The 13748-nt window shown below is 43.9% G+C and overlaps 1 protein-coding gene across 1 annotated transcript in view; it reads right to left on the minus strand.

Moving 5' to 3' along the window:
• Positions 1–13748, minus strand: part of ADAMTS3 (ADAM metallopeptidase with thrombospondin type 1 motif 3) — a 95404-nt gene that overhangs the window by 21583 nt on the left and 60073 nt on the right. Inside the window, exons 5-7 of the mRNA XM_030478026.2 lie at positions 7759–7958; positions 1353–1436; positions 564–720 (exon numbers count right to left, since the gene is read on the minus strand). Coding sequence (XP_030333886.1) covers positions 564–720; positions 1353–1436; positions 7759–7958 — 441 coding nt within the window. The remainder of the gene's footprint in view (positions 1–563; positions 721–1352; positions 1437–7758; positions 7959–13748) is intronic.

Consider the following 13748-nt stretch of genomic DNA (forward strand, 5'->3'; position numbering starts at 1 on the left):
AACATCTTTAAAATTGAACTCTTAAGTATTTGCTGAATAAAAGCCTACATTGCTTTTTCCCTCAGGATCACGTAACAGCTTTGAGGCCCCCAAAACAAGAGAGGCGTGGAGCTTTTCGAGCAAGTCCAGAGGAGGCCACAGAGATGCTGTGAGGGCTGAAGCACCTTTGCTCTGGAGAACCTCTGCTCTGGAGACAGGCTGAGAGAGCTGGGCTTGTTCAGCCTGGAGAAGAGAAGGCTCCGGGGAGACCTTAGAGCAGCTCCCAGTACCTAAAGAGGCTACAAGAAACCTGGAGAGGGGCTTTGGAGAAGGGCCTGTAGGGACAGGACAAGGGGGAATAGCTTTAAACTGACAGAGGGGAGATTGAGATTAGACATTAGGAAGAAGTTGTTCCCTGTGAGAGTGGTGAGGCCCTGGCACAGGGATGAGCTTTGAGGTCCCTTCCAACACAAAACAGTCTGTGATGATTCTATAATAACACATCTGTCAAATCTTCCTCTTTTCTGACAGATGCTAGCCAAGAAACACCAAGCCCAGACAGTTCTGCTCTAGGCCAGCATTACCTTGCATACCAGCAGGCCCAAAATCTTGCCTGGTTAAGAAGATGGCATGATCATGGTGCTCAGAGTGGTTGGGGTCTGACTTCTGCTGCTGATATGCCCAGCGGCAAACGTTCTCCAAGCTTCTGGAGGGATTCCCCCTTTCAATCAAGCTAATGGACTGAAAAAGAGTGACACATTAGACACACGAGCTTCTAAGGCAGGGAATTGTGACAAGTCTGGGTTTTCTTGGAGCACCAACCATGTCCCTGTTTCTGTTTTCCTAATGCCCTATCACTGTAAAGTCATGACAGTCTTCTTTCCTTTGAGAAAAGAGAACAGGTATTTTAACAGTGACCATGCATGTGTAATAGTACATCTTTAGGGCTTTTTTTTGAAGACAGTTTAATGAGTTTTCATAACATCTATGAAAAATAACCGTCTTTCTGTGTATAGCCTGTAGTGTGCATGACTTGATATTAAGACTGAATAGACATTTCTTTTGTTGGAACTTGCTTTCATTCTGGACTGCCAGATGCCAATGTGACTCAGTTGAGGTGATTGAGCACATAGTGACATACAGTCTATGTGGAGGAAGTGAGTAACATAATATAAACACATAGGACAATGCCTCAACTGGTATGAAACACCCCAGTGCCAGTAAATGTGTGCTGGTGAGCACAGATTAAACATCTGGTGCTGTGAAAATTCTGCTACAGCGTGTGTCTACTAGCTCAGTAAATGTAATTACAAGGCAAGCACCAAACTGGTCTTTGACCTGCCCAAATTCAACTGGTTCAGAGGCTTGCTTACCTTTGCATACCCCAACATGATCATCCGGACCAGCACGACATTTATGTGAATGCCCAGGGATTCATCGTGGTAAATTTCATTCACCTGAGGAAAGACAAAAAATAAAAAGCAAAATTAAAAACCCCACTTATGATACCAAGCGAATTTCCAAGGCCATGTAGATGTTATTTCAAGTGCTTATACCATTACAGTCTTCTCAGAAGAGGATTCAAGTCTCAAACCATTTCCATGCAGTGAGAAATGTAGATTACACTTCCCATCATCACATGTCAAGACTTCTCTCAAGTTTAACGGCCTTGGATCAGGGCCACTAGAAAAGGTGATCAAGGAAAAGGAGACTTCAAGTTCAAACCCTGCACATATGTATCTGAATGCCTGACGTCACTCATTTGATAAACATAATGAGGGAGATGAGGTTATTCCTGAAAGCAAGGTTATAGCAAAGTGTTCAAGTTCCCTGAGGGAGTTTGCTTTAACAACAGATAAACCCATCAGCATCCATCCCACGTGGCCACCTCTGCTGCGCCATCTGGCCAGTCTTAACTGCGGATGAATTCCAGGCTCTGTTCCTATTTGTTTCGCCAAACATTTGTCTCACTTCCATCAGTTTAAACACATGGGATGAGTATTTTCACAGGGAAAGCGAGTGTATTTTTGTTCATTTTGTAAAAGATTCTGCTGCCAGCAGCTCTCACTCAAGGAAATGTGCTGTCAACTTCAGCATAAGTTTGTCCTCGGAAAATACTTGAGGATTTGACTTAAAGCCATTTTTGTGTTCTGAAGCTCTAGGTTGGGAAGGCAGAATATTGAGACAATGACATGAACAATAAAGCTCCATTTCATAGAATCACAGAATAATTTGGGTTGGAAGAGACCTTAAAGCTCATCTAGTTCCAACCCCCTGCACAGGCAGGGACACCTTCCACTAGAACAGGTTGCTCCAACCTGTCCAACCTGGCCTTGAACACTGCCAGGGATGCGTTTAGCTTTGAAAATGTGAACAGTACTCCTTATTCTAAATCAATCTTAAAGTTAATGGGCAAAGCATTTCCAAACCCCAGAAATGCTTTAGAAATTTTCATCTGAAAGTTTTGAAGTCAACAGTGTTACCAGAGACATTGATGCTATTGTGCACCTTACAGGGTAATGGTATCTACAAATATAGTTGATTTCTGCAAGTGAATGCCTGCCATTAAAAAAACTAACCGCATGAAAGCATGTAGAGTTTATGCAATCTGGAAAGACTGACTACACTGAAAACAACTGCTGGCCTGAGAAAACACCCATCCATAAGACAACCCCATGAGACCTTAAGACTCTACTCCTAGCTTACATCCCATCAGGGAAGAGCCCAGCCACAAGACAGAAATCCTGAGGTACCACTCCAGTTCCACTGCTCACTGAACCACTGAAATAATTCATGGTGGGTTTCGTTTTGAAGAACTTCTTTTTTAGAAACAACTAATACTGATGCCCTGCTTTTTAGAGATAAATTAGAATTATGTGGTCACTTTTGTACTAAAAAGAGTGTTTGTGGAAGTGAAGTTAAAAAAAAAAAACAAATTCAGAATTATGCAGATGGGCCAAAAATTGTTCTTCTTGAGGACCTTCCTTGTGTCTGGGAAGATGAGAAATGTCCTGCCACCAGAGTATACATTAAGGGGCTAAAACATCTGCAGATCCTCAATGAAGTTACTCATCCCCTTAAAAACTAAATAAATACTATATTATGGGTAACTGGTGAAAAATAAACACCTCTGTTCAGAGGCTGGTATATGTAAGCAGGATTTAGAGTTTGATGGGTTTTTCTAGTCAGGCTAAACAGAACTTTCCCCCTTCCTCTCAAGGAAAAAGGTCATTCTGAGCTGTCCAGACTGTGAGACCTGGCACAATGATTTTAGCCCATGGTTTTTAGAAAGGCAATCCCTTTTAGGACCAGCTGAGAACAGGCTGTCAGCAGGGCAGTTTCACGAGAAATGAGCATAGAACTCAGACTGCACATCTTGTGGAGCAAGTATTCCAAAGTTCAATTATTCATATTTTCTCCCTATTAACACAACATTGCTCTCACAAAGGTCTGTGTCAGAAAAAACATTCACAGTTTACCTTACGCCAAGAAACAAGTTTCACAGGACTGACTTTCTTAGAGACAGAATGGAATTAACCTAAGCATTCAAGTTGCCTTCAAAATCTCTCCTGAACACCATCTTATACTCCATTCTCTGTGGATTGCTTTGAAGAGCTCCATTACAGGATTCTCACAAGGAGCAAGTTCATATGTACGTTGCGATTGAGTCATAGAATCATCACAGAGTGGTTTGTGTTGAAAGTGAGCTTAAAACTCATCTAGTTCCAACCCTCTGCCATGGGCAGGGATACCTTCCACTAGACCAGGTTGCTCCAAGCCCCGTCCAACCTGGTCTTGAACATTGCCAAGGATGGGGCAGCCACAGCTTCTCTGGGCAATCTGTGCCAGTGCACAGGGGGTTGGAAACAGATGAGCTTCAAGGTCCCTTCCAACCCAAACCACTCTATCATTCTATTATTAAAGTCTTGACAGCAACTCGACTAGACTAGACTGTCACAAAACTGTTCCTTCCAAACGAAGCAAGGATCTTTACTGCAGTTGACCCACAGCTTCCTGGGGAAGCAGGGTTTTGGCTAGCACAGGCTCGGCACTAAGAACTACTCCCAGCAGACAGAGCAGCAGGTGTTCAAGGAAAGCTGGAAGTGTTTGGGACCGTGTAACAGCTCTGCTGTTTACCAAGTTAAATGCTTTTAAAACTAAAATTACAATATTCTGAAATCACCTTTAATGAAGATTCATTGCTGTATCATGAGGTGAAAACAAAATGATCCCCTGCAAGTACTGTATCAAGAGCATTTTGTTACCCACACGAAATAACAACTTTTCATCTCAAACTTTCTGGATTCAAAACTTCACTTGCTTCCATGGCTGCCAAAACTATATTACCTCCTATTTTACATTCAGCAATAAAAATTACCTGTGCTGTTTAGCACTGCCACAAAGAAGAACAAGTGATGGAGACATAAAGAGCTGCAAGTAGTGTACATGTATGAAGACCCATGACAGAATATTTAGACTTATCCAGCACTGTCTGTTCTTATTGAAGCTCATCATGAAGCTCTCACTAACTTAAGTGAACAAGAAACTAAAATTGTTACTTACAAAGAAGGTGATACACACACAACTGCAAGGCTGTGTGGACAGTGATCACCAAAAGAGGAATTCTGTCAAAAGCAACTTGGAGTTTGAGAATGAATGATGCATGGAGGTACCACGCTAATGGCTGATTTGGAGTTATTCTCAAGAAGAAAAAAGATAAAATGGAAAGATATAAACACTGCCAAGTCCAAACCTGCTTGGAATCCCTCAGTATGACCCGATGCTCTCTAAGTGTACCTTTCTGATCTCAGCTGCTTCCCACTGTACTTCTGCAGGGTCTCTGAGGGATGCTCCACGGGGATTAGGAACAGTGCCAACACTGTTAACATCTGGGACATGGAGGCTACAACTGCTCGTATACTCCTGTTAGAGGTAAGATCAGGAAACGGCTGATCCTGCCACCTCTAGGAATTCGTCTGTAATGGGCCAATGATGGGCAGGCCACTGAGCTACCCGAAACAACTCCTGGGAATGCCATTCTCTCCTATGGGTGATTTTAGCAACCTGGGCTGAGAGGTAATGGTAAAGCTTCACCGAAAAGCTAGGGACCACACTAGATTTCATTGCTAGATTCATTATCCCATTTGGGCTTCTGACTCCCAGCGCTGAACCGTAACACCTATGTCAGACACACTGCTGATGCTGCATTTTCCAGCCTGTTTCTCAAGCCGAGAGTGTGTAGGAATGTTGAGTATAGGGAAACACCTCAGGAATTTCTTCAGCTGTACCTGAACCTCCAAGGCCTGAAGTTCTCAAGGGCATGGCAGGGTTGGTTCCAGCGAGCCAGCTCTGGCACTGAGAGCAGTGCAGTTGTGTCGATATGGGATTGGCACAGGGCTGAAGAAATGCCATTTAATGCAGCTTTTTTGCACTTCATGACATTTGTTTTTTTGAAGCCAGCTTGCATATGCTGCAGTACATGAGACAAAACTGCCCTTAATTCCCTGCTTGGGAAGACAAGTCCCAGTGAGTTACCATCAGCCTGGCAGAAATCCCCACGAATACTCATAACATCCATCATGAATCCGTTTTCATCTAGAACCTCCAACTATTAAGAAGAGTAAAAGATACAAGTTTAGATGTGCAAGGTTTAGTTCTTAGACCTTCACACCACTAGTGTGAATGAAGACTAGGTTCATGTCTATCAGGCAAATTGTGCTGAACTGAGCAGAATTGCCTGCACCAGCTGCAGTCCTAGTGGCTGATGATCTTCTAGGAATAAGCAAAGACTTGCTCATGTGCTTTTTTGACTCCTCCAAGCCTGAAAAAGAAGCTTCTACTAACAGAAAGATAGTCAGTAGGTGTACATTCATGGCCATGAAAGCCTTGTGGTCGATTCACCAGTATCTCAGAGGTGATCCATAGAGCAGCCCAGGTTCAGCAGCTAGTTTGTCTTCAAAGACCTTCACCCCAACCTTCCCAACACACCACACTCAAAGGCTTTCTGTGCGTGTGTCAGAAGAGGGGAGGAAGTTACCCTTAAATGCACAGATACCACTCAACATCCTCTTCTGATCAAACTGAAGTTCTATAGCATCCATCCCCTTCTTGTTAGAGAGCAGCTCCCCTGGCATGCACAACCACCACAGTGACCTAAACCACAAAAGCTCACTATTGCATGAACAGTAGGAAAGGCCCAAGACTGAACACAGGTCCAAGTTGTAAACCCAGCACGCTAAATTCTGGTTTTCAGTTACAATGTGTGTGTATGTCTTATTCCAGATTTATAGCACAGTATAATTCTGTACAGAGTTATAATTCTACACAGAGCTCTGCTGGTTTAAATTCATATAGAGATTTTTTTTTTTTCCCTAAAATCCTATGGATTATATTTTTAAACTGCTGGTCCTCATTTTGGAAGCTAATCTAATATCTAATCTAAAAGGTAGTGCTGAGGTTTGGCATCTCACTGCCCACCCCTGCAGGCAAATGGTGTGAAGCTTGGACCACAGAAAGGCATTAGGAGCAGAAAATGCTCTAGAAAAAATTATCAGTGCAAGCACATGAAGTAACCACAAAGCAAGGACTGAAGGCCAAACACACCCTATCTGTTGTTCACGCTGGCTGTCTCTCCTGGAGGGGAATGCTGTGTGCTAAAAGGACCTGAAATGGGGTTTGGGGATGATGGGAAGAAGGTGCTTTGAATGCTTTGCAATAGCAAAAGGATTGAATTCTCTCAGTTAGGAATGATGGGACGTAAAGAAATGCCACAAAGATGGTTTGTAAGCCTAAGGAATCATTTTTAAATTACTCCAGGAATACAAAGGTGAGTGTAAAAAATACAGCAATAATTTCTACATTCATCAGGTCATTATTAATAGTAAGCCTACTTATAATCTGTCCTTAGGATATTGTTTTTCATTTCTGGCAAACCTTATGATCCCCACCACATTGAGATGTGTCTATGAGCGTCTGACACTTATATGCCTTAAGAACAGGCCACACATTGCAAGGGATTATACATGCTCTTTACATTCCTTTCATGTATTTATTTCAGATTTCTTCTAAGATAGGAAAAACCAGAAAATGTTTAAGCTTGAGCAGTTCTAGCACTGAATGCTGGTATGTTAACTGACTTGTAATGCACAATGTGAACTGTGGTCTTCTATAATGTGCATTTCCATAGAATCTGATCATGTAGCTCAAGACTCTTATCTTTAAATATGGTATTTTGCCATTGATTTTAGAGCCAGAAATGTACATAAAGGCAAAAAAACCCCCAACCCCCCCCCCCCCCCCCACCTTGCTAACCCCATGAGACACTCTATGACAAAGCAGTTCTGTAGGTCTCTGTTCTTTTGCAGCTTCTATATGAACATGGACATTGCCACAGGAGTTAAGGAACAGACACTCCTAGAAGGTTTGTTTTCTTTCAAAGAGCCATTAGGTGTTTAGAACACCTTTTTGCACAGCATGTTTATCCTTTAACCAGGCTTCCTTCATAACTGTGTTGCAGGAGAATTTAGGAATTATTAGACATGTATGAAGTTTACATTTTTTCCCCACTGTTTCTCAACTATTTCCAAATTCTTGGAATTATCCTAGAAAACTACTGTGAAAAAGATCAAAGGAACATCTTGAAAAGAGAGAGCCGCACCCGACAGCAGACAAAATGATCATATTTATACTTTTACCATGGTCTCTTAGATACTCCTAAAGAGTCGATAAAAGCCCGTGTCATTCCAAAACAAGCAGTACAGCACTGTGGAAGATACTCACTATGTTCATGAGGGTGAGGAGGTAGTTTTGAACGTGTTCTTTGCCATGGAATCGGATGACAGAGTCATCCACGCCAAGCAGCACCTCGATGTTGTAGTCGTCATCACCTGCATGCCTGCGTCGCCTCAGAGTGTTGTTTAGCTGCTGCTCCACACTGCTGGATAAGGAACTCAGCTCTCCAGGGCCACCCAGAAGAGACTCTGCAAGAAAATGACAGGCTGAGAGCTGGGCTTGTGTAGCCTGGAGAAGAGAAGGCTCCAGAGAGACCTTGGAACAGCCTTCCAATACCTGAACGGCTTACAAGAAATCTGGAGAGAGGCTTCTGACAAGGGCCTGTAGGGACAGGACAAGGGGGAATAGCTTTACACTGACAGAGGGGAGATTGAGGAGATGAGATCTTAGGAAGAAGTTCCTCCCTGTGAGGGTGCTGAGGCCCTGGCACAGGGTGCCCAGAGAAGCTGTGGCTGCCCCATCCCTGGCAGTGCTCAAGACCAGGTTGGACACAGGGGCTTGGAGCAACCTGCTCTAGTGGAAGGTGTCCCTGTCCATGGCAGGGGGTTGAAACTGGATGAGCTTTAAGGTCCCTTCCAATTCAAACCAGTCTGTGATTCCATGAAATATTAAGACCTTAACGTCCATTCCGATTCTGTTTCAGAAACATCCTCACCTGTAGAGTCACCATTTCCTTGGATAAAATAAATCAGGAACTCTGAAGAGATTATTCTGGTGGTGTAGGAATGGGGGAAATCACCAGATACCCAGTGAAAAAATTAATTCAATTATGTGCTTCTATAATACATCACACACTTGTGATTTCAAGTGTAAAATTCATCCCTAAGGAGATTAAGGCCAAATACTTCACTTCCTAACCCAGAATTACCCCTGCTCCTTTTCTTGCCTCACATCAGGCCTTGAAATACCCTTCCCTGTGAATGTCACAGAATACTGGGGGGGGTCCTTGAAGACACTAGTCAAGGGGCAGGGTTCAGATGAACCATTCTGAACTGGCTTTTAAGGAGATGTGTTCAATAGCCTATAGCTGGAATCACTCAAAAGCTGTATCTTCCACTTAGGACAGCAAAGCAAAACATCACCATGGACTTTTGAAGGGGGAAAAAAGTCATGGCTGTAGTTACTTAGTTCTTCCTAAATCTAAGCCAGCACACCAACAGGCTCTAAGCAATTAGAGAGGCCTGTCTGGACATCTTACGGTGTCCTCACTAGGAACAGGGCTGTTCTTGTGTCTGGCTCCATGACAGGCAAGGAACATTCCCATTTCCCCACTCTTCCATTTAGAAGAAAGAGATGATACAACCCTTAAATACACATTTCTTTCTGCTCCATGAACCTGGCAAAAGCAACCTGCATCCCGTGGATAGAAAGGAGTTTATGATTCTGCCTTCCACTTGTGTTGACTCGTACTGAAAGGGGGCATTTCCCCAAATGACAGCACAGCTTTCAAGCCCTTTCCCTCTATGCTGGAGGTGATGAAAGCCAAGGTTGTTTCAAGTACACAGACTGGCCTTTCACATGTTTCCAGGCAAGACTTCCAGTAAAGTGGATGTAAGTTTTGCTTGTGGAAGGATAGCAGGACCAGGGCCAACGCTGCAAAACATGCTGGATGGCCACACCATAATTCATCTTGAGTGGATTCAATTGCTGGATGAAGCAGCTGGGAAGCCGCTCCCTCCTAAGTATCACAGTGGCTTGCAGCAACACATAAATAACTCTCCTCAGTCCCCACATCAAATGGCTAGGCTGTCCCCAGTTGTTTGCAGAAACTTCGCCCACCATTGCGGGTGAGAGACCAGCTCTGCAAAGGGCTTTACGACTCAATCGCAAGTCCTATGGCTCTCTGGAACGTGAATCCTGTGATGGCACACAAGTGGGAAATTCATGGACAAGCTCTGGTTCTAAAACCTGCTGCAGCTGGCGGCACTGCTGAGTGCAGTGTCCAGAGGAAACGTAACCACAACGTCATTGCATCGCTTGAGATGGCTTCGTGAAGAACCAATTGCCCGTTGGGTTGGCCATCACTTCCCTTCTTCAGTAGGTGGTTTTGCAGTTCAGGCAAAGAGGAGAATCTCTTTTTTGTGTGCACGTGAACAGGCAGAGCAAGCCAGAAAGGATTCTGCACCGTCTCTAATATGCAGCCACCTTCTGCACACAGAAGGGATCCTCAATACACCAGGATTTTCCATGCACACACCCACAGAATATTTTTCGAGTGTACAATACCAACAAAGCAAGAAAAAAAATAATCTCACTCTAGGAAGAAATGGAATGATCATTTCTGGCCAAGATTTAGGGGAAAAAAAAACTTGCACTGGAAACATTTTCAAGCTCTGAGCCTTCCACCTCCTGAAATGCAACTAGCATATTTCTTTCCACAGAAGCCCCAAACCTCCCCCTGACTGGGCTCGGTGGTGAAAACTCAACTGTTTCACTCGGCCTGGCATGCAGTGTATTCCATGGGATGTACCAGGACTCCTGAGGATATTCATAGAACCACAGACTGGTTTGAATTGGAAGGGACCTTAAAGCTCATCCAGTTCCAACCCCCTGCCATGGGCAGGGACACCTTCTACTAGAGCAGGTTGCTCCAAGCCCCTGTGTCCAACCTTGTCTTGAGCACTGCCAGGGATGGGGCAGCCACAGCTTCTCTGGGCAACCTGTGCCAGCGCCTCACCACCCTCAAAGGGAAGAACTTCTTCCTAATGTCTAATGTAAATCTCCCCTCTTTTGGTCAGTTTAAAGCCATTCCCCCTTGTCCTGTCCTTAAAGGCCCTTGTCCAAAGCCCCTCTCCAGATTTCCTGGTGGCTCCACTCTAGCTACAGCCTGTTGGTAGGGACTAAGCAAGCCTCATACCTCACTGGGAAGTGAAACAGTGGATCTTCTCCCTAAATTCACGTACTAAACTGCTGTGCCCCCTCCAAACAGTCTAGGGTAGTATAAGTGCTTTATCTGTTCTCACTTGTCTGTTTTCCATAACCCAGCACTTAAGTGGGTCAAAAAATCAGAACCAAGCCCCAGTTACATGTACTAATGACAGCTCCTTTGGCAAATCCTGCAATCTGCACCCATTGCCAAGCACTTAACAGGACATAAGGGCAAAGGGATGACAGCGTGACACAGGAGAAAAGAGCCCAAAATGACAAGATGCAACGTTCCCATAGCCCAGTCATTAAACCGCTTTCCTTGTGCCGTTGCTCATGATTCAGCTGAGTGTTGGGGCACTAGCAGAAATTTCAGAAGAGCTCACAGAGTCAATGAGTCTTTTCATAGCATTAAAGTCCATTTCAAACGCTTTGACCAACTTGAAGTTATTTATGATAATGGATCATAATTGATTTTGGCTAATTCTTAAGAGTTTGTTCTGTGTTTGCTGGCTTCTGCTGAGGCACATGAAGGGGGAGCAGCAGATAACTTCAGTGAACAGCAAAGAAAGCCTCCTCAGACGTGTTCTGTTCAGGAGATGGCATTATTATTCTTATAAACACAAAACACATAAATCAGAACCTCCCAGGCAGGTGGACACAAACACATTAGACATTTTAGCTAATCCACTCTACAGAAAGCTGTCCAAGTTTGCCCCTGGACTGTGCATCACAGGGCTCCAAGTGAGACTAATTACAAAGCAAACCCCAATGTTTACTATGGAGTTGTAGTGAAAACCATCCTCTATTTCCTCTCCAGACTGAGACCTTCCCAGGTTTGGAAGTGAAAGACATCTGTAGTGCTGGGAAATGGGCTTTACCTATTGATACTGCCATACACTATTGGATCTTAGTTCACAAACCCCAGCTAAGCCTCTGGAGGTCATTAGACAATGGTTAAGAAACACACATAGAATCACAGAATAGTTAGGGTTGGAAAGGACCTTAAGATCATCTAGTTCCAGTGCCCCTGCCATGGGCAGGGACACCTCACACTAAACTATGTCACCCAAGACTCCAAGAAAGACCTGATGAAGAGTCCCTCCCCAGCATCCCTGTAGTCCTCCTTCAGATACTGGAAGGCTGCTCTAAGGTCTCCACGCAGCTTCTCTTCTCGAGGCTGAACAGCTCCAACTTTCTCAGCCTGTCTTCATACAGGAGGTGCTCCAGTCCCCTTATCATCCTCGTGGCCCTCCTCTGGATGCTGGGACTTCCCCTGGGCATGATTACAGGTTTTGCATGGAACAGAGTGTAAAGAAAATTGGCATTCGAAGGAAAATGCACCATAATCTTTGCATGTTAAACCAAGGTTAAGGAAAACCTGAGGTGCTTGAAGCTGGCATAACTCTACTGAACATCTGCAAATATTTATATCCAGGGGTGGTTTCAGCACTAAGATGAATAGTTGACAGGTAGGCAATCCTGCAGATGTGCTACCTGAATGTCACGGGAGTGCCTTTGGACACCCCCTTACCTGCACGTTGGAGCTGCTGTCACCACATGGTGGAGAAATCCATCTTTCCTGATAAAACTCTTCTCTAGAGTACAGAATAAGCAATTCAGATACAAGCAAAAGTTTGCGAAACAACCCCCTTGCTATGAGTGGGGAGAGATCACAGCAATGCTTACTGAAGGGAATTATTTAAATGAATCATCTGAAAACAAAGGTTCTTTGCAAGTTAACCTACCTGGTAGTGCTGAGTGTCTACAACAGCCAAGAGGTGGCTGTTACCAAATAGCAATATTCTCTGTTACACATAGAGGAAACCAGTCTGCCTGTCTGTGGATTTGTGCTAGACAGACTAACCCTTCCTAATCCCATTCTGGAATTAGCTGGTTTGTTATCTCCTCCTTTTTTTTGTTTTGCTGCTTACCTGCATCTTTCACACCATGATCTCACCTGTCAGAAAAAGATGAGTCTTTCCCCAAGTGAATCAGTCCTGCAAACATTTCGGTAGGAAGGGAGAACACACAGTGATGTATGCACCTGTTCAGGTGGGTATTTCTTTTTTCACACATTCCTTTTTTTCAGAAAGAAGTCTCCCCCACATGCTTTGTCATTATGTTTTGCTGAAAACCACAGCTGCTGACCTCGCCTTGTGCCACCTCTAGAGACGTAGAACTACACTGCTGGAATCAGATGGTAACTCTCTGTCCAGCAGATATATCTGTGAACTCAGGTATGTGTATTTGGAAAGCTATAACCCCTCTGCAGGCCAGGAACATTTGCCTCCCTTCTAAATCCTTTTTCAGAAACACTCAACTTTTAACATAAACACCCACATCAAAAATTGGGCATGCCTGTACCCCTCTTATACACTTTCCTGTATTAAAAAGGAGACCAAAAAGACATTCTGGGTTACAGCACCTATCTTTCCTAGAGTGTAACTTTAAAAGAATGAATCTCTACCTCTTTCCCTACTATTACACAAAGCTGGGATCTGCACAAGTCTAATTTCATGAATGCTGTCATTGGGCAAACCTCCGTATACCTAAAGAGAACCCTAAGCATGGAAGATTCTTACAGTCTGATTTTATATTGTAAAATATGTGGGCTGAATTCTGTGATACACTGCCACTGATACGAGCAGTATCAGTACACTACACTGATACTTCTATTTATCTGTCTACCTACCTATCTTTATCTAGCTGTGTATCTCTATCTATCTCTGTATCTAATTCTACCTATCTGTCTATCCCTGTATCTATCTCTGTATCTCTATGTATACACGTTCCTCATATATGCTTGCTTACTTCAGGAATAACAGGGTATATCTTCAGAATCAGATGGCTACAGCCCTGACTGCTTCCCTTATGTCTAAGAAAACACAGCAAATAAGAGAAAACACAGGCTCTGAGATGTACATCTGAGTACAAGTGGAGATTAGTGCAGTGTCACTTTAAACCTGCCCACAGTCATGGTGCTCATTCACTCAAAGTCACACCATTCACTGAGGAGTGAGGTGATGCCTTTCCAGGACACCAGATGCATATTAAAGATATCTGCTGCCTTGGCTTAGGGAGACCTGCATCACTTCGACGCAGTTTTAGTG

The sequence above is a fragment of the Strigops habroptila genome, chromosome 3 (genome assembly GCF_004027225.2).
Source record: "Strigops habroptila isolate Jane chromosome 3, bStrHab1.2.pri, whole genome shotgun sequence".
Lineage (NCBI taxonomy): Eukaryota > Metazoa > Chordata > Aves > Psittaciformes > Psittacidae > Strigops > Strigops habroptila.